Source organism: Artemia sp. Qi Xiang Cuo, chromosome 11 (genome assembly GCF_049724085.1).
Source record: "Artemia sp. Qi Xiang Cuo chromosome 11, ASM4972408v1, whole genome shotgun sequence".
In the NCBI taxonomy this organism is placed as follows: domain Eukaryota; kingdom Metazoa; phylum Arthropoda; class Branchiopoda; order Anostraca; family Artemiidae; genus Artemia; species Artemia sp. Qi Xiang Cuo.
In genome coordinates, this window is record NC_142804.1 from 54,499,066 (window position 1) to 54,520,604 (window position 21,539).

General features: G+C 36.5%; 1 protein-coding gene across 3 annotated transcripts in view; it reads left to right on the forward strand.

Annotated features, from left to right (window-relative positions):
- Positions 1-21,539, forward strand: part of LOC148947145 (inactive dipeptidyl peptidase 10-like) — a 225,322-nt gene that overhangs the window by 24,678 nt on the left and 179,105 nt on the right. For all 3 annotated transcript variants that reach the window (XM_089097283.1, XM_089097282.1, XM_089097284.1), the window contains exon 2: positions 3,362-3,584. In XM_089097283.1, the coding sequence (XP_088953409.1) occupies positions 3,362-3,584 (223 nt within the window). The remainder of the gene's footprint in view (positions 1-3,361; positions 3,585-21,539) is intronic.

Below are 21,539 nucleotides of genomic sequence, written 5' to 3' on the forward strand. Positions count from 1 at the left end.
TTCGGTTGGAAATTCAAAAGGCTGGTGCCCTTTTTAATAGTCGAAAGTGATTGGAGGGCAACTATCCCCCCTCTCACGCCCACCTTTTCCCCAAACACATACAAACACAATTTTAAAATAGCCATTTTGTTCAACATAGTTAAAAGTTCTGTAAATTAGGTCTTTGAGGATGACAACCCCCCCACAGCCCTCAGGGCAAGGGTTGTAAGTTATGCCCTGGGGGCATATAAGGTTTTTATAGAACGCGTTGTCAAAAAACTTCAAAAAGGGCTCATTCGATTAGAAATTGAAATGGCTAGTGCCTTTTTTAATAGTCCAAAGTGATTGGAAGGTAACTAACACCCCTTTCACGACCACCATTTCCCCAAACTCATCCAATCAATATTTTGAGATAGCCTTTTTGTTCTGTGCAGTTTAAAGTTCAGGAAATTACATCTTTGAGCAGGGCACTCCCCCCACAGTCTTCATGGCAACGGTTATAAGTTTTGCCCTGGGGGCATATAAGTTTTTATTGAAATCTTTGTCGCAGAAACTTGAAAAAGGATTCATTCGATTGGAAATTCAAAGGTATGGTGCCCTTTTTAATAGTCGAAAGTGATTTGAGGGCAACTAACCCCCCTCCCACGCCCACCTTTCCCCAAACACATCCAGTCAAATTTTTATAAAGCAATTTTGTTCAGCGTAGTTGATTTACAGATAGAAATTATGTTTTTGAGGAGGACACTCCCCACTGCCCTCAGGGCAAGGGTTGTAAGTTATGCCCTCGGGGCATATAAGGTTTTTAAAGACAGCGTTGTCGTAGAAACTTCAAAAGAGGCTCATTCGATTGGAAATTCAAAGGGCTAATGCCCTTTTTAATAGTCTCGAAAGTGATTTGAGGGCAACTAACCCCCTTCTCACGCCCACCTTTTCCCCAAACACATCCAATCAAAATTTTTAGATAGGCATTTTATTCAACGTAGTTGAAAGTTTTGGAGATTAAAAGGATGACAACCCCTCCACCCCCACAGCCCTTAGGGCAAAGGCCATCAGTTATGCCCTGGGACATATAAAGTTTTTTATTGAAAGTGTTGTTGTAAAAATTTCAAAAAGGGCTCATTCGACTGGAAACTGCAAGGACTAGTTCCCTTTTAATAGTAGGAAGTGATTGAAGGGCAACTAACCCTCCTCTCACGCCCACCATTTCCCCAAACACGTCCAATCAAACATTTGAGATATCCGTTTTGTTCAACGTAGTCGAAAGTTCTGGAAGTTAGGTCTTTTAGGATGATCATCTATCAGAGCCCTCAGTGCAAGGGTTGTAAGTTATGCCCTAGGGGCATATAAGGTTTATATAGAAAGTTGTTGTAGAAATTTCAAAAGGGGCTCATTTAATTGGAAATTGAAATTGTCATTTTTAATAGTCGAAAGTGAGTGGAGAGTAATTGAACCCCTTCTCACACCCACCCTTTCCCCAAACACATTTAATCAAAGTTTAGAGCTTGCCATTTTGTTCAACGTAGTTGAAAGTTCTGGAAACTATATTTTTGTGGATGACAAACCCTCCATAGCCCCCAGGGCAAAGGTTGTAAGTTATGCCCTGGGGGCATATAAGGTTTTTACAGATAGTGTTGTCCTAAAACTTCAAAAGGGCCTCATCGAATTGGAAATTGAGAGGGCTATTGCCCTGTTTACTAGTCGAAAGCGAATGGAGGGTAACTAAAACCCCTGTCAAGCGCAGCAGTTCCCCGAACACATCCAATCAAAATTTTCAGATAGCCATTTTGTTCAACGTTGCAGAAAGCTCTGGAAATTAGGTCTTTGAGGATGACAATGTCATCCCCCCCACAGCCCCCAGGGCAAGGGTTGTAAGTTATGCCCAGGGTGCATATAAGGTTCTTATTGAAAGCTTTTTCGTAGAAACTTCAAAAGGGCTCAATTGATTGGAAATTCAAAGGGCTAGTGCCATTTTTAATAGTTAAAAGTGATTGGACAGTGACTAACGCCCCTCTCACGCCCACCATTTTCCCAGACACACCCAATCAAAGTTTTGAGACAGCCATTTTGTTTAACGTAGTTGAAAGTTCTGGAAATTAGATCTTATAGGATGACAACCACCCTCACAGCCCTTAGGTTAAGGGTTGTAATTTATGCCCATGGGGCATATAAGATGTTTATAGAAAGTGTCGTAGAACCTCAAAAAGGGCACATTTGATTGGAAATCGAAAGGCCTAGTGCCCTTTTTAACAGTAGAAAGTGATTAGAAGGCTTGATATTTCTATAGTAAAGATCGATGTGGATATAATGTATCATTTTTTGTTGTTGTTGTTCTTTAAACCAGGACACTTTGTATTGAAGGAATTGTCTTAGAATCTTTAATAAGGGCTGACTTTATTAAAAACAGAAAGGTCTGATGCCCTTTTCAATATTCAAAAGAGATAGAAGCGAAACTAATCCCCCTCCCACGCCCACCCTCCCATTTGCCTTTATGTTTAAAAACTGAATGTTGCCATAAGATTAAATCAATATGCACTATGTTAACGCTAATTCCCAAAAAGGCATCTTAGCAGTATCCCAAGAACGACTGAGGGTATTATGTTAAAACTTTTGGGGCTATTTCTGCTCTTAAAATTTAACCAAATCTAATTAGCGTAAGCGTATCCAAGCTATCAAAGAAAGTAAACAGGTTTTTATGCGGATGGTATCAAATTTTCCATTTCAGGTCAACTAGAGGAGGTATGAAACTAAAAAATACTACTATTTGTGTCCAGATTTTTAAAAGGGTGTATGTTGTTAAAAATCGCTGAAATTTTTTTTCAGCATACAAATAGCAGGCCAAACTATAGATTCTTACAAAAACGAAAACATTTAAAGTATTATTTTCTTTTTCCCTGAGAAGACTATGTCTATATAAAACGAACATAAATTAAGTAAAAAAAAACTTTTTCCACAAAATAATTTTTTCAAAGAAAAGTAAAGAACTCCATTAAACAAAAAATGAGCAAAAATAAAATCAAATAATCTACCAAGCGTGAAACTACCACAAATCAGCATTGATAAATAAATGAAACCCAAAATGAACAGAAATTACAATAAATAACCGAGTCAAACTCAAATCGAGCAGAAATTAACATAAGTTGGACTAAAAACCCCTATGCCTTCCCAAGGCCAGAAAATAATTTGCACTTTACTGAAAAAAATACAAATGAATTTTAATTTTCAGTTTAATATAAATATACTGATATTTAGTAATCAAAATGTTAATATTATTTGATTTATTAAAGTTATAAAAGTAAAATCATTTATATTCATCTACCAGATACCCTTAGAAGGGCAAAATAGTTCTCCAGATTAAAAATGCTGAAAATATTTTGTTTTCAAGGAATATTACCTTGGAAAAGATGAAGACAGAACAAATTGGAGAAGTATCATATTTGCTCTGGCTGTCATAGGCTCTGTGCTGATAGGAGTTCTCATTACTGTTCTAGCACTGGGTCCTCTGGATGATGCTGCGGCTTGGTTCCACATACCCTTAACTCTGGAAGACGCAATTCATCAAAAGAAGTCCATCGAGATGTTTCAAACAGGCAATGCTGTATTTATTGGTAATCTACATTCTTATAATTTATTTACCTGTAATTTAGTATCAGAGTTCCTATGAAGCAAAACAGTTTATTGCAAAATTTATGTGAAACTTAAAAGAGTTGAAACTGGTGCTTGTTTAAGAAAGTGAAGGCAGCAACGCGATCTAGCTTTTAGCCGTTTTATTCCTCTTTTTAACTTACCTTATACTGCCACGTACTTATTTTATCGTGTACTTCGAAATGTAATGGAGGGCAACGAAGGCAGAATTCTGGGCCCAGTAGGATTACAATCTTAAAGCAAAATAGCCAGCTTGGCCTTTCAAGAGTTTCCCAAGGTAAAAATAAAGAGTAATTCATTTTCACCTTTAATCCTAAAATATTGGAATTAATGGCATCAAATATCTTGTCTTCTTGGACATTATCCACATTTTTAGTGAAGTCTCACTACACTGTAATTTCACTTATCTATCCTTTGTTTTTGTATTTGTTTGATTTATTTCTCATGCGATTGATTGATAAACTTTAAGACTATACTATCCTATATCGTTTCACATTATGAAAAAATCAAAACAAAAACCAACAGAATTGTGTTCTTAAAATAGCTTAACAGCCATATTCAGTCAATAAAAATAAGTTCAAATAAAAACAAGTTTTTTTCAAATGAAAGAAATGAGTAATACTAAAATTTAATACTATCCTAATCATATAATTTTTTTACATATAAAATACGAATCAATAAGTGGATTTTAGATACATATATTTCTTCATTACTTCTTGATAGAAAGTGGTTTTCTTAGAACTTCCTGTCGAAAAGTCACTTTATAGATTTCATGCCATTTAATACAAAAAACATAGAAATATTATACAAAAGAAGATATAGAAAAATTTACTTAATAATTATATTCTGAATGCAACAGAAAAACAGCACAACAGACGAAAGCTCAGAAAAGTGACTTCTCGTCCTATATGGATGAAATCTTCTAGAAACAGACCTATAAGCCAAATTGTGGCCCTACTTGGACCTACTGGCCCTACTCGACTGACATCCTTCTTATAAGGCTTGTGAGGTTTTGCAAGATTTTGTGACTGGTCAGCAAATTTTGGCTTTTGTTTTTCGGTCTTTTATTCTGGTAATCAATTTAATTAATTTACGATTCTAATTACGATTTTAATTACTCTAGGGCTATAATGAAAGAAAGGTTGAGGTGGCTAGGGCACGTTGTGTGGATGAAAGATGACAGATTGCCGGAGATTGTTCTTTTCGGCCAACCGTCTAGGGCTAAACCAAAAGCAGGTCGTCCTCGTCTGGGGTGGGAGGACGTCATAAAGAAAGATTTAAAGGAAATTGGAACTTTGTGAGAGGGTGTAAAAAGGGAGGCTTTGAATAGATTGGGATGGAGAAGGAGTGTGCCTAGCTGTGTTGGCCTCAGGTGGCTTGGTACTGCGGTGAGTTGTTAGTAGTAGTAGTAGTAGTAGCAGTAGTAGCAGTAGTAGTAGTAGTAGTAGTAGTAGTAGTAGTAGTAACTGCGATGTAAATAATTCAATTGTTATTTTATACAAAGTATTCGTTCCGAATTAAGAGGTTACGCTTTACGAAAAAATAATGTGCCATCAGAATGAAATATTTAGAATTTCTAAAGTGTTTACGCAATACAGCTCCCCCTCCGTGCCCTTTTTTGCCCTCGAGCACCCCCGTTGCCTGCCTAGACATCAGACCAAATTTTCAGATTGTGGAAGATCAAGTGATCAAAATAGTGGAATCTTCCAATAAATATGCCACCGTGGATGTCCTGACCCACGCAAGTTCAAGCTTTATTTTACGCAATACGTTCATTCCTCGTTCCGAGTTAAAGCTTCGAAAAAAAACCCATCTATTAATCCTGAACAAGTCCAAGTGGCAAGAAATGATTAAAATAAGGGTAAAATAAATTAAAACTTTAAAATTACGTTATACAGCCTTCCTTCAGAGGTACATTTCACTCTTGAGCACCCCCATGGTCCTGAAAGACCAGGAGTGTAATTTGCTATGGATCAGGGGGGGGGGAACTGCCCCTTATAGAACTCATTTTGCCCCCTCGACCACAGTTGCCCCCACCCCCGGCTGAAATTTAGTTTTTGCTAAACAAACTTGTCAAAAATAAGATACGCGGGCACAATTCATGCATCTACAGAAACAGGTCAGTTTCTTTAGTATATCTTTGCCCTTATGGTACTATATGTCTCATTTTCCCTTTTCAATGTCATTTTCACTTGAATTGGGAAAATTTGCTTCAACTTTGTCCTCCCCCCCCCCCCCCAATATTTTGATGAAATTACGCCACTGTGCAGGAAATCACATCATTTTCAGATGGCCATTTTACTCATAGTAGTCACAAATGTCCAATAATTTACAACTGGGAATGACATAACCCACGCGAGTTCAGGCATTATTTTACGCAAATGACTGTTTTCTTATTATGAGTTAAGCTTCACAAAACGATCTTCCGTCGATTAATCCTAAAATAGTTTCAATTTCCAAAGACCAACTAATAAAAAGACCCACTCGACAAATCATTGTCGCAAAAACTCCTCTATCTCCATCCTCCATCCAAAAACATCTCAATTAAAAGCTCACAAAAATAACTCTTAATATGACTTTTCACTGTGTTTTGCAACGAAATTACAGAAAATACGAAGGACATACAATTAGATACAATACAAAATGCGAAGAAAATACAAAAAGGTCTGCCAAATGATTTTGATTCCCCAATAAAACTGCCATATTGTTCAGAATAGCCAAAGGTCCCATAAATATGTCTCCAGAAATGAAAATATAACCCACGCAAGCTGGGGAGGGGGGGTTATTTTACCTAATAAACCCGTTTCTCATTAAGAGGTAAAGCTTCACAAAAACATTTTGCCCTCGATTCATCCTAATGCAGTTCAATTTTTAATGACCAATTAAAATAAAAAGAAGCAAATACAATAAGATTGAATAGACTCTTTACGCATTACTGCCTCCCTCCCATTTCGCAATTTTTTCCGCTGAGCTCCCCTTAACCCCCAAAGCAATCAATTAAAGTATTCAGAATGCCATTTTACTCAAAATAGTCAAGAGGTGCAGTAAATATGCCTCTTGGAGTAGAAATGACCTACGGATGTTAAGGCGTTATTTTACACAATGTGCTGCTTTTAAATTGAGAGGTAAAGCTTTTTAGAAACAATCTGCCGTTTTAGCTTTTTAGAGCTTTTTAAGAAACAATCTTTTTAGAATCTTTTTAGAAAAGCTTTTTAGAAACAATATTAAATAGTTTAATTTTCAAGGACCTAGTAAAATAAAGTGAAAATAAATTTGAGAAGATCTTTATAGTTGCAAATTTTACGAGCCACCCAAAAGTCTCACTTCATTTTCTTGTTAAAAAGTAAGACATAAAGGCAAATCAGATTCGTCACCTGCCGTAGTGGTCACCTGCCTGTCTACTTTGGGAACGTGTGCCTAAGGTTTCTGTCCGTTTTTGACATCGTTATACATAGGTATATTGAGATACCATCAGTGGCAAAATCCCTCGACTCAATTCTTGATCATTTAAGATCATTTAAGATTTTTTCTGGGGGTGTGAATCACAAATTGAGGATCTTTGATAAATATCCTGTGGTTTAAATTATAATGCCTGTCTACTTTGGGAACGTGTGCCTAAGGTTTCTGCCCGTTTTTGACATCGTTATACATGGGTATATTGAGATACCATCAGTAAAAAAAAAATATTAAAAATTTGAGAAGATCTTTATAGTTGCAAATTTTACGAGCCGCCCAAAATTCTCACTTCATTTTCTTGTTAAAAAGTAAGAGATAAAGGCAAATCAGAATTTAGAGACGAGAGTGCTTAGAAGAACTAAAAAACATTAAAAGTTCTCTCGAAGCTTCAGTTTATTTTATGGCACTCCATATTGGCTTTAAATAAAATTTTAAGTTTAAAAACCTGATGTAATTCGTACATAACTCCCTAAACGTTAAAAATTTTGAACGAGTAAAGTTGTTAAACCCGAATTTAATTGAAACTGCTAAATTTTCCCCAAGGATTAAAAATGAGTTTTATTTAAGTCCTTATTAGTGCTTTCCAATAAAAGTTTATGAATATATTTTAAGTTATTGGTCTACTCAAAACTAAAAATATCCAAGTTCAGAATTCGTTAATTATAGTTTTGCTTTTCATCTAAAAGCAATCGCAAGTTGCTGTCGGAACATCTTCAGAGACATCAATTTGATGCAATCAAGTGCCCAAGGTCGGTCTTCACAAATTTGAACACACGCTCAAATTGTAAAACTAAATTAGTAAAACTACTGTGGCAATAAAGTTGAATTATGGTTACTTGAAGCAAAAGCTGGCAACTTTTACCAATAATTAAATTAAAAAAAACAAGCTTTTTTAACTGTAAGTAAGGAGCAACATCAAAACTTAAAACAAATAGAAATTATTCTGTATATGAAAGGAGTTGTCAACGCCTCACTCTTTACGCTAAAGTTCTTTATTGTTTAAAAAAATAGAGTTGAGAGAAAGAGTTTAACTTTAGCGCAAAGAGCGAGGCGTTGAGGAGGGAACAGCCCCTTTCATATACGGAATAATTTCTGTTCGTTTTAAGTTTTAATGTTGCTCCTCACTTTCAGTTAAAAAAAACTTGTTTTTTTTTAAATTTAATTTTTGAACGTTTTTGAATTAATGCAGGTTTTGATTTTTGCTCACCGTACATGAATAATTAAAAAAAATTGTATATTAACTTTACTTTTATTTGGTTGAATGGCTTTCTCGAAAGTTGTTTAATTTTATTTACGAACGTTTTTATTAATAATAAATAAACATAACTTACGAATTAACTTACGTAACGAACTTCTGTATTCATATATTTTTAATACGTATATTGGGGGGTTCGCCGCCTAGTCAATACCTCGCTCTTTACGCTAAAGTTCGAATTTTTGTTCAAATTCTTTGAAAATGACCCCTTAATCACAAAGGCCGTCAATTAGAAAAAATAGGTCTAGTGAAAGTACTAAAAAAATCTTTGGCTTAAAGAACGAGGTATTGACTAGGGGGTGAACCCAATCATATACATAATAATTTCTGTTCGTTTTAAGTTTTGATGTTGCTCCTTACTTTCAGCTGAAAAACTTGTTTTTTTTTATATTTAATTTCTGATCCTTTTTTTTAAATAATGCTGGGAAATCCTGCACCCCCTTCAAAGCAATCTCCCTTCCCCCATGAAAACTTCCTCCATTGAAAGATCCTCCCACATTACCCCTGACCCCCCCACCCAGTACCAGAAAAAAATCACCCTGAAAACGTCTGTATACTTCCCAATACCAATAGTGTATGTAAACATTGGGTAAAGTTCATAACTTTCAGTCCTAGCCCCGGGGACTTTGGGGATTAAGTGATCCTAAAAGAAATATTTATTATATTTTCGACCACGTTGAACAAAATGGCTATCTTAAAACTTTGATCGGGTAACTTTGGGAAAGAAATGAGCGTGGGAGGGGGCCTAGTTGCCCTCCATTTTTTTGGTCATTTAAAAAGGGCATTAGAGCTTTTAATTTCCGTTCGAATCTGATGACGTGATTTTCATTAAGTTTCTGTAGCTTTTAGGGGGTGTTTCCCCTTTCTTCGAAAATCAGGCAAATTTTCTCAGGCGCGTAGCTTTTGATGGGTAAGACTAAACCGAAGAAGTTTTCGGGGAAAATTAAGGGATTTTTGTAATAATATTTATCGATTCGTTTGATTTTTTTTAATTTTTTGTTTTTTTTAGTAGTGCCATAATGGAATTTTTGATTGTGTTGTTTTGTTAGCCCGTCGGCGGGGGATATTGTTTTGTTTTTGTTTATTTATATTGAAATATGTGTCGGAAGTTGGAGTTGGCCTAACGAACCGAAAGGTTCCTTGGCGTTTGTTTTTTGTAAATTATGTGTAAATAAGATTATACTCCTGAAAAAAAAACTTGATGAAACGTATATATTTGAAATCAGCATTAAAATCTGAGTCTTTTGATGTATCTATTGGTATCCAAATTCCGTTTTTTTAGAGTTTTGGTTACTATTGAGCCGGGCCGCTCCTTACTTACAGTTCGTTACCACGAACTGTTTGATTCTTGAACTGTTTCTTCGTGGTGCGCGCAACTTGACTATTGGATTTAAGAATTTGGTTTGGCCAATTTCTTTACACAGTCATATAGGCTACGATTCAGAAAAATGTATTAAGATGCAAGCTCCTTTTCAGTGTGTTGTAGACCACCATAAAAAGAAAAAGAACTAGTTAACCCCCCCCCCCCCAAAAAAAAAAAATAAACCAAAGAGTTAGAACAACAAAACTCAGAGTAGATTTAGTTCATTTATTGTAGTTGGAATAAATATATAGCCTATAAATAGGCATAAACCAGGGGTGCATCCAGGATTTTTTTTCGAGGGGGGGGATCAGCAAAACTTTTATAAACGCATTAAAATTTTTTGTTTATATGCATGTTTGTGACGTTTTTCGAGCTGGACAAAAATTTCGGGGGGCTCAAACCCAGTAGCCCCCCCCCTTTGATATAGTCTTGATAAATCGTTAAATTTATGAAAGAATGCATAAAACTTGTAAAAAAAAATATATAGATAAATATGGATTATAAGATAAACATATGAATAGAATTCGTTAAATAAATCCATTAAAATTGTAGTCAAACCAAGCTTTGGGATATATAAATAAATCAAACTTGTATAAATTATCTGTTTGAGAGGTGGAGACTCTCTGACAGGAAATCCTTGGAAAATTGCACCCATGAAAGCTTCCACCAATAGAAGACTGAACACAAGGAGATTACATTCAAGAGATTGTCCCCAGTAGATGGCACCAAAAAGTGCTCTCGGAACAATGCTCACAGGGATTTTGCTCTCATATGTGATTGCGTCCACGTAGTAGAGGACAAACCGATTAAAAGCAGCAAGGATTCCATGCAAGCTGATAATCCAAGACTCAAGACCCCCCCCCCTCCACAGCTAAATTCATACAGACACTTTAAATCTCTTATGCATAAGATGAGGTTCATTAGGTGGATGCTAGACGCTCAAGCTCACCCCTATCAAGTCTACGCTAATACCAAAACTCACACTTGCACAAGCTTATACTCAGTCTTGTGCTCAGTCTCACATTCAAGCTAACATTCACATTCGAATTTAAACCTATTCACATTTTGCACAGACTCACAGTCACACAGTCTTCAAAAAAAACTTATGGTACACAGAAAGGCATGTTACATCTTGCATGCAATCGCGAATGTGGTCGTAAGGCAGCTTCAGCGATTGTGAGCTAGTGAGACAATTGTCTGAATCATACGGATTCAAGCAAGGTTGGATATATCTATAAAGAAAATGTGGGGGTTCTCGGATCTTCGAGTCCTGTTTTTTTAGAGGTCTATATTTCAATATTAGCCTCAGATTTGCAATCAACAATTCCAAAGACTCTTGTAAACCAATTTTGAATGAAATCAAACACTGTATCTAAAGCAAGTAGTTTGTGAATTAAGAGAAATATTTTGCTTTCTTTGAAATGTACATATTACACTACATATTAGATCTCATTACAGTTTGGTCCAACAAAAACTAGCCGTTGGTGTAAGCACAGTGTCGTAGATGAATGTTGGCTTGTTTTTTTTGTTGATCACATTTTAAAAGTTTTGTGCTTATTAGTGAAGAGAGTATTTGTATGTTTCTTTATTTGTTATTTCAATAAGCTTATTATCTTCCTATCTGGAAATTGACATTGATAAATAGTAATAAAGCATCTCATCACAATCAAACAATAAAACTTTAAGCTTTAGTTGAATTTAGTAATTGCTAACTAGAAAAAATAATGTAAATGATCTAAAAAGTCAAATTATAAAAGCAGTTTTTTTGTTTCGTACTGAGATTCTAAATGGGTATCTAAAATGCATATATAGAGATTGACATCGTTAAAAAGTAATCGAAGACATGAGTCATTCATGCAGTAAAACATTAAGCTTTAGCGATGTTTAATTATCGCTAATTGCAAAATAATTTAATAGTGAAAAACAACTAATTATTGGAATTATTTTCTCATTTTTTTTTAAAACTCAGACTATTTTAATCATTGCAAATATTTTCTCATTTTTTATGAGTAGCCTACAATTTTTGGTTAAAATATTTTTCAGTCTAAAAGAGAAAGAATAGAGTGGGTCTAAATCATGTTCTTAGTGATTTAGCCCGGTCTTTACTTAAGAAGGGGGATTATCCCAATATACTAAAGTTAATTATAGGCTTAATATGCTATTTTTAGGGGGGTAAATGACAAGCTGGGAGAGGGGGATTCAGCTTCTTTCTCCGAAACTTACTTATCAATCACTTTTGGTGTTTTTTTTTTTTAGAGGGGAAATGACTTTTCTGATGGCCCATTACCCCTAACCTCCCCATTTTGTGAAATTTCCTATTGTAGTCTCTATATAATCAAAAGTTACATGTTTCCTATGGTTTTTCGTTTTTCTGAACCATAAAATCCTTTTGCTAAATGTGCTCATGCTTGCTTGCCAAAACTTAAATTCAATTATTGAGAATAAATCCCAAAAAATGAGTGCCTTTACAAAGCCCTGCTGATGGGTAGTTGTCCTGTTGGCGATTTTATTTTCCAATAAGAATAAAAAATTATGTGGCTTGACCAGTAGCATCATAATAGGTCCTAAAAAAATGTTTGTTCAAAGTCTTCTAAAGAGTATTCGGTTATGTAGGACGGTACTATTTAATTGAAAATGGATGATGAATGGTCATGATTTGCTTGTAGTTAATATTAGCTACTGCTCTTAAGTCGCATTTTTGGTTGTTTTTGTGGCGTCACTGAGAGGGTATGATTATTGGTCTTCTAGTTCCTTTTGCACGCATACTTTTAATTGCAATGCTTCTTCATTTCTTGTTTTCTTTGTTCAAAAGCTATAAAGGTGTGACTAATCGTTTGAAAAGTAGACTACGTACAACTCATTATGAGTTTTCCACGCTTAGCAAAGAGTGTTGCAGCTAATAAAAACTTACTCTTAGCTGATGGAGCTAAGAGGTAAAGAGTGCAACTTAATTACGAATAACTAAAAAATTAATAAGTTCACCACTACCCCAGGACCAAGGCTGTACCCAGGATATTTTTGAAGGGGGTTTTACTCCAAAAATTTCGGGGGGGTGGGTTACACAAAAAACTCTCAAAAAACGCATCCAGAATTTGTTTATATCCATTTTTGTTATGTGTTTACGAGTCAGACAAACATTCCGGGGGGGGGGGGTTCAAACCCCCTCCCCTCCCCGCCCCTCCTCTGGGTACAGCCTTCCCCAGGACAAAGCTTAATTTAAGCATAAAATAAGGGGAAAGCCCGAAGAATGGGGACAGCTTTGAAGGTTTTCGGCTCAATAAAGCCTCAGAACAGATATCCTGTATACAGGGGCGTAAACTGATATAGAAGAAGGAACAGCTCCCCCCCTGCCATGTTTTGCATTCTCCAGAACTATTTATTCTCCCAGGTTTTCATTTGACCTCTCCAAATGTTTAAAGCATAAGCAATTTTTATGATTGTATTTATCATTATGATTTCTTATAAATTATGATAAACGACTTTTATGATTATATTTTCAACTATGGTTCTGTCATTATTATGTTAATTATATTGTTATCCATGGGCTACAGCTCAATTTGGCTTAATTCTACCTCCTATTTCGTTTTGTATAGTTCACCTCACTTTAGGCTATTTATTGGAAGACGAGCTATGCCTAGGCCCTCTAGAATTTTTTGGATGCTAATACCTGCAAGATTTTTTTCAAATATTTTTCTAGGATGCATATATACTATCATACGTAAATAAGATTGAAGATAAAAACAAGTCAAAAACTCACTCAGAATCTTCACTTAAAAGCATTACAAATTAGAATATGTCAAGATTAGATTCTTAGCTTCTTGTAGTTTATTGTACATGATAGCTTGGTGTAGATAACCTTCTAACGAATGTAAGTGATGACAGTATATTAAACAATGGCAATATATTAATATAATTAATATGCTTTTAATTCAAATACATCTTCATTTCTTGTCTTCTTCGTTTAAAAGTTGCAAAGATGTGACTGTTCAGCTAAAAAATGAGCTATTTGACTGGGATAAACGTCTTTTTTTTCACAATACATAAAATAAGGAAAAGCTTGTTTATGAACATTTGTATTAAATTAAACACATTTTCATTTTAAATGTTTTTAAAGGCTATCAGAAAATAACATACGTGAAATGGTCTATTTAATCCCTTTTACACACAAAAACGCCTTTCGGGAAGCACTATTAAACTTCAGCGACATCTCCCTGATCTACTGGGAAATTTCTGTTCAACCCTAAGTTGCACCGACTGCGTAAGAGATTAGGAAAAGTGAAGACGGCCAAAATCTCACGCTACAATCCTAATTAAAATTATCCGTATGGTAGCAACTACGGTTGCTTTAGTATATGGAGAGTGTGGCCCCAGTTCGTTTCCTAGTAGCACTCGAAAGAGCGATAGATGGCTGACGACGATGAGTAAGATCACCGAGGAGGTGGATGGAAAACTTTAACCTCTGACGCACATAACAACTATCCTGATCAACACTTTATAGATCGTCGTATCGAACCCTCGTCCATATCCCCTTGAAAAGAGTGACCCCAATACGACAAGCAAGAATGGAAGAGACTTAAATGGATAAGTAATTAAAGGTGCTGGTTCTCCGAATGGGACGATGACTTCCTTCCACCTTGTGTAGATCTTAGAACGCCACTTGTGCTGCATACTTCCGCCGTGCCCAGCACATTTTCACATCGCTTGGCACCGTTCCACCACGCTTGGTATAATTCCCAAATTGCTTGGCACACTCTGCAAAAACGCTTGGCACCGTTCCGAAACGCTTGGCACGCGCCACCTGATGTACATGATTTCTGATGAAGAGTGACCCGTCGAGGTTCCTTTGACCTTAGATGTTTCAGCGTCAGGAATGGCACATAGGGCGTCTACGAAGGCCCATCAGGTATCACGGAGCTGAGCTACAGCCCTGACGTCCTCCCACTGCGGTTGAAGAGACATATCACCTCTACTCAGACCTCAATCATATTGACATCGTAAGGTGTGTCTTGGTCTAAATCTCTTGCACCTCTCTTTAAGGAACCACCACTCATAAACTGTGCATGTGAGTCGAACCTCTGGCATACGAAGGACGTGGCTAAGGTACGTCATCCTCGTACGTTTCAGAAGGTCAGTAGCTAATGGTTGACCAGTTCAACAGAAACATTCTATGTTAGTGACTTTTTTCTGCCATGACATGTTCAGGATTCTTGTAACACAGCTTTCTCACACAGTAATGGGTAGTCATTTTTGAAAGAGACCCGAAAACAAAACAAAACAACAAAACTCTAACCTTTCGAAGTTTACCCGAAAGAAGGAAAATAGACACTGAATAGAAGCCAGGCGGGAATCAATGAAAAAAAGGATTTACCAAGATGGTTGAGCAAGAATTCTTTGCCTTGCAATAGTTTTAACTTGCCTACAATTTCGGTTTTCATTTGATCTACATAAAAGGTTCTCTTAAATTAAACTTGTTGGGAAAATATTGACTGAGTCTTTTAATATTAAATTGTTATAAATTGGGCTTAATGAAATATCTCCTGTGTCTCTATTTATAGATAAACTTCTGTTCATATATATTTTTTGATCTCAATTACCTCTTTGAAAGATTGGGTTGACCAATTACAATAGACATTAAAGTTACTTCCTCAAAAAGAACCAAATGCGCAGGATTTTCAAATATATGCAGGGCCAGGGTGGCGATAGGGGAACGCTCTACAGATATGTAGGGTACCTGCATAAGAGGCACGGACCAAGGGGGGACCTTGTCCCTGGGGGTCCATAATAGAAACTGGGACACCCTCACCCGTGATCATAAATAAAGACGGAGAAGGAAGAAGACCCCTGGAATGTACACTCAAAAGGACTCAATTGTTTGTCCACAAGTCCCATGAGTTGCAAACCTTCTCCCAGCCATAGGTTAAATTGCATGGTGATACAGAACACCATCGCGGGAGGATCCTCTATAAAAGGACAACTATGGCAGGGCGTAAGATCCAGATCTATGGACAACGGCCTCTGCATTGGGCTGCCTCGACCTTTTCAGGGATACCTACAAGACTGGGGACCTTGCGGTCAACTCTATTCCCGCTTGTGGAGAGGCGCCCCTCGAGGAAATTATAGCCTAGTAAACGACACAGAATTCGCACGGGATTCTGACTAATGGACAATTCTTCTGGGCTTGGTATGTTTTGTTGGGCGTCTTTGGGCTGAAAAAACATCTTCCTAGCTAATTTATCTATTATGGGCTGCCTCCCCATAGTAGCATAATATTTGTATGCACGAATATATAATGAGTCGGAGGTAATAGGCTTAAGATTGTCTGTTCAGGATTTCGACTCTTGTTGATAGAAGAGCATCGCCAAGTGCTGAAAACCCTGTTGTGACCAAGACGGGCCCAGGATTGCATAAAGCCTCCATTCATGGAGGTCCCAGGGACTTCTTGCTGTCCGGTTCTATGCCGGCTTAAGCAATTCGGTGTAGACTTGAGAAGATATGTGATCCCCGTCCTGCACTGGTATCCGGGATCTTTGCTTTTCCTGAGGCGAAAATAATTTCAATTTTTTAAAAGAACATGAAAATTGGAACTTGGAATGTTATGACATTAAAAAATGACTATCGTATCGTCAATTTGACTGACGAATTCAGACGACTCGAACTGGATTTATTAGCAGTTTCAGAAACTCATATCCCTGGGCAGGAAGCCTGAGATTAGGTGACATAGAATTTGTTTACTGAGGCAGGAAGGATGGTGTACATAGACATAGTGTATAGCTCATGACGACTAAGGAAGCTGCTAAGTCTTGTTTAGGCTGGGAAGGTATTAATGATAGAATACTAATCGCCCATTTTATTACTAAAAAGTTCAGGGTATCAGCTATAGTAGTACACGCCCTTGTAGAACCGACTGACGAAGATAGTAGTGCCTCAGATGAATTTTAGTTACAGTTATAGGAGCAAATAGACAGGGTCCCAGGTAGAAATATGATGTTATTACTGGGAGATTTTAAAGCCCAGGTTGGTAGAAATAGGGATAGATGGTATCCCAGCCTTGGTAAATTTGGTGTAGGAAAAGAAAACAGATATGGATACAGACTTTTGCAATTTTGTAGGTATAACAATCTAGTTATAACCAATACGGTGTTTGGTCATAAAATGGCTCATAAGTTAAAGTGGTATTCACGTGATGGTAAGACAGCAAACCTTATTGATTATGTTATTGTAAACCGAAGGCAGTATCAATACAAGATACTAGGTTATACAGGAGGGTTGTTATTGATGGTAAAAGTAAAGATTACCATCTAGTATTGTCAAGGGTTAATTTAAAGCTGAGATTTCAGAAGGGTAACTACCTCCCGGGAAGTTATGATGTTGGTAGACTCCAGGATAACAATTTGAGAGAAACTTTCCAGGAACAGTTGAATACTAAACTTCAGAGTTTAAAATTTGATAATGTGGAAGTTGGTTTGAATAATTTTAGAAAAATAATTTGTGAAGTTGCTGAAGGTGTATTAGGGAAGAAAGCTAGAACTGCAGCTAAGAATGTTAGTGAAAAAGCTTTATGTTTAATAGAAAGGAAAAAGGACTTTACAAGAACTATCTGAGTGATAGATCATATGAAAACAAAAGAAATATAAAGAAAGTGGAGAAATCATTAAAATATGAACTAAGGAGGTGTGAAGTGGAGGTCATGGATAAAATTGCCTAAGATCTGGAAGATGCAACTAGACGGCATAATAGTAAAATATTGTACTGGTATGTTAACAAATTGAGAGGGAGTAGTCAGTCCTGACTCGGCCCAGATAAAGATAGGAATGGGGTCGCAATTAGCGATAAGGAAAAAACCTAAGAGAGAGGGGCCGAACATTTTGAGAATTTGCTTAACCGAGATAGAGTTGCCGGAAAAAATATAGAGGAAGATGAAACAGTTTGTGATACCTTGGATGTGAAGGAAGATTTGTTTGTGAGGAAGAATTAGCGACAGTATTCAAAGGATTAAAGAATAATAAGGTTCCATGTGGTGATGGTAGGATCAATAAGTTTCTTAAAAATGGAGGCCCTTAGTTTATAATAAGGTTACTACAAATTATAACTATGGTTTTTGAAAAAGGAGAAGTGCCTAAAGATTTTAGTAAAATCTAAATTAAACCACTTTATAAGAAAGGTGATGAGAGTGAGTGTTGTAATTATTGAGGCATTAATCTGGTCTCTGTAGGTAGTAAATTACTTACTTATATGATACTTTTTACACTTAGAGATGCCGTAGACAAAATTTTAAGAGAAGAACAGTGCGGTTTTAGAAAAGGTAGAGGATGTGTTGACCAAATTTTCACTCTTAGGTTAATAATTGAAAAGTGCCTGAGTTTTCAAACACCTTTGGTCCTCAGTTTTATAGATCATGAGCAAGCGTTTAATTCTGTTGATAGAAGAGCTTTAGTAAAGGTTTTATCCTTGTATGGTATACCAGACAAATATATTAAAGTGATTAGTTTTATGTACGAGAATAACACTGCCGCGGTTAAGGTAGGAAATTAGGTTAGCAGCTGGTTTTGTATTAAATCAGGAGTTAAGCAGGGTTGTGTTCTATCCCCCTTTATATGGATTATTTTGATGGACTTTGTTTTAAGGAGCAGAGGAAAGGCAATGGGAGACCACGGAATCAAATGGGGAGGAAAAAAGTCTCCTGGACTTGGATTATGCTGATGATTTAAGCATACTAGATGAAAGTGTGAGCAAAATGAATGAAGTTTTAGAGGTTTTGCGAGTTCAGGGTGCTCGAATTGGTTTGAAAATTAATGTTAGGAAGACTAAGTCACTAAGGCTAGGAATAAGTGAAGATGAAAAGGTGACGTTGGGTAATGAAAAGATTGATCAGTTGGGCAGCTTCACTTACCTTGGTAGTATCAATAGTAAAGATGGTGGGAGTAGTGAAGATGTTAAAAGTAGAATAGCCAAGGATCAGGGTGTTTTTTCACAATTAAAAAAAGTTTCGAGGAATAGGAAGATAAGTCTACAAGCCAAGATTAGAATATTAGAAGCTACAGTGATGACAGTGGTCAAATATGGCTCTGAAGCATGGACACTCAGAAAAGCAGATGAAGATTTGCTAAATGTTTTCCAGAGAAATTGCTTAAGGATTGTTCTGGGTATCTGGCTGACTGACCGTATTTCAACAAACAATAGGCTGTACCAAAAATGTGGTTCAATACCGCTTTCTAGAGCTATAATGAAAGAGGTTGAGATGGCTAGGGCACGTTGTGCGGATGAAGGATGACAGATTGCCGAAGATTGTTCTTTTCCGCCAATCATCTAGGGCTAAACAGAAAGCAGGTCGTCCTCGTCTGGGGTTTGGGGGACGTCATAAAGAAAGAATTAAAGGAAATGGGAACTTCGTGGGAGGGTATAAAAAGGGAGGCTTTGAATAGATTGGGGTGGAGGAGGAGCGTGCGTATGTGTGTTTGCCTCAGGTGGTTTGGTGCTGCGGTGAGTTGTTAGTAGTAGTAGTAGTAGTATTCACTTGAATATAGGAGAATGGACATCACGTGACTACTCATGAAGTGGAGCTTCAGGCACATAGAGTATTTCCTGCTGTACCAGACGGGTTTTTACACATTAAAAGCAAATGCCGCTTGTCCAATTCTCCTCTTGATTTCGTTGGCTATTTAACCATTATATTCAGTCCAACTTCCGAGGTACTTAAATTCATTGATCTGCTCAATTACTTTTTATTTGCGTTTCAGCATCAGCGGAGAGTCATTTGTGACCATGCTCTTTGTGTTACAGATATTTACTGTGAATCCCACTTTTTCGGCATTTTCATCTACAGGGTCGAGTAGCAGCTGCAATTGCTGTTTCACTTCTTCGAGAAGAACAAAATCCATTAGATAAGTCCAGATCAAATCTCTGTCAGCTGCTGATCTCTACTCCAGAGCCTGAAGACTGCCGAATGGCAGATCCTTATCTGACACCAGACGCTGTGTTGAAGAAACACGTGTCCCCATTGTCTTTGCACGCACAGTATTTACTAACTTCATAAAGTATGATGATGATTTTGAATAGATTATCAGGTACTCCGTAATATTTCAAAACCTACCTTTAAGGTGTTTTGATCAACAGAATCGATTGACCTTTCAAAATCAGTGAAGAGCATGTATGTATTCTTTGTCCCGTTCTCTTGACTCTTCTAACACCAGTTGTAGAATGAATATAAGATCAGAGCAAGACCTACCAGATCGAAACTTGTGCTGCTCTTCCGTGAGGCGTAAGTATATGGCTGTCCTTACGTGTTGTACTGAGACTGTGGCTCGTATTTTACTAGGCACAGACGTTAAGTTGATGCCCTTCTAATTGACATAGATTAGCAAAGCGCCGTTCTTGAAGAGTTAATCGGTATGCCCCTTGTCAAAGCTCTTAGGACTTTTTCTAGATGCCTTCAGCATCTCTTTCATGAACTCTCACGTCAATTTTCAAGAAAGCTGCATCTGGTACTGTTTTTGACCATTAGGTCTGGTTCTATTTAAGAATTAATTTAAAAAACTTTTCCCTCCAAACAACTTTTTCAAAGAAAAGTAATTAAGCCAAGAATGAGCAAAAATTAAATCAAATAATATTCTAAGCGTAAAACTATCACAAATCATTATCAATAAATAAATGAAACTGAAGACAAACAGAAATTACGTTAGGTAGCCGAGTCAAACTCAAAACAAGCAAAAATTAACATGAGCAGGGCTAATAACCTCCATGCTTGCTCAAGACCAGAACACAATTTGTGCTTTACTGAAAAAAAAAAAAAAACAACAAACTAATGACCGTGGATTTTAGTTTAATTAACATATACTGACATTTGTTCCTTAAGGTATTGATAATTTTTATTTATGAAAGTCAGAAAGGTGAAAACGTCTCAAACTTACTTTGTTTTCAGTAAAGCGCAAATTGTGCTCTGGTCTTGAGAAGGAATGGGGGTTATCAGCCCTGCTCATGTTAATTTTTTCTTGTTTTGAGTTTGACTTGGGTGTTTTTTGTAATTTCTGTTCATTTTGAGTTTCATTTATTTATTTACAGTGATTTGTGATATTTTTACGTTTGGAAGATTGTTTGACTTAATTTTTGCCCATTCTTGACTTAATGGAGCTCTTTGCTTTTCTTTGAAAAACTTGTCTTGCGGCAAAAGTTTTTTTTAATTAATTTCTGGTCGTTTTTGTTGACATAGTCTTTTTCATGGAAAAAATAATATTGTACATCTTTTAAGTTTTTTTTCTACAAGAATCCATAGTATGGATTCTGGATCTGTATGCTGGAGAAACTTTTTCAACAATTTTTAATCCTGACACAAACAGTATAATTTTGAATTTAATTTTATAGCGCCTGAAGTTGACCTGAATAATAAAACTTAATATCATTCCAAAACAATTCTATTTAAGCTCTTTGACAACTTGGATACACTTACACTCTTTCTTATTTTAAATTGTAGGAGCAGAAGTAGTAATAGTAGTATCCGCAAAAGTTTCAACTTAATACCCCCAGTCGTTCTCGATATATTGCTGAGGTGTCTTATATGCAACCAAAAAAACAAAACCTTTTGATTTATTTTAAAGCATAATCTAGTTTTAAAGCATAATAGGCCAATTCTATAATTGTGGGGGGTTGACATGCCTAATATCGCTAAGGACATAGTTGCTGGAACGTTCTGCTATGCTGAAAAAAATGTTTCAAAAAATTTTGGCCGGATGCGTTTTGAAAATGAATGGGCTTGAGAGAAGGGCTGCTTCCCCTTCAATATTATGTTACTCTTAAAAAGGGCACCAGACAATCGCACTGTAATTGGAGTGCAAGGGGGAGGACTTCTCC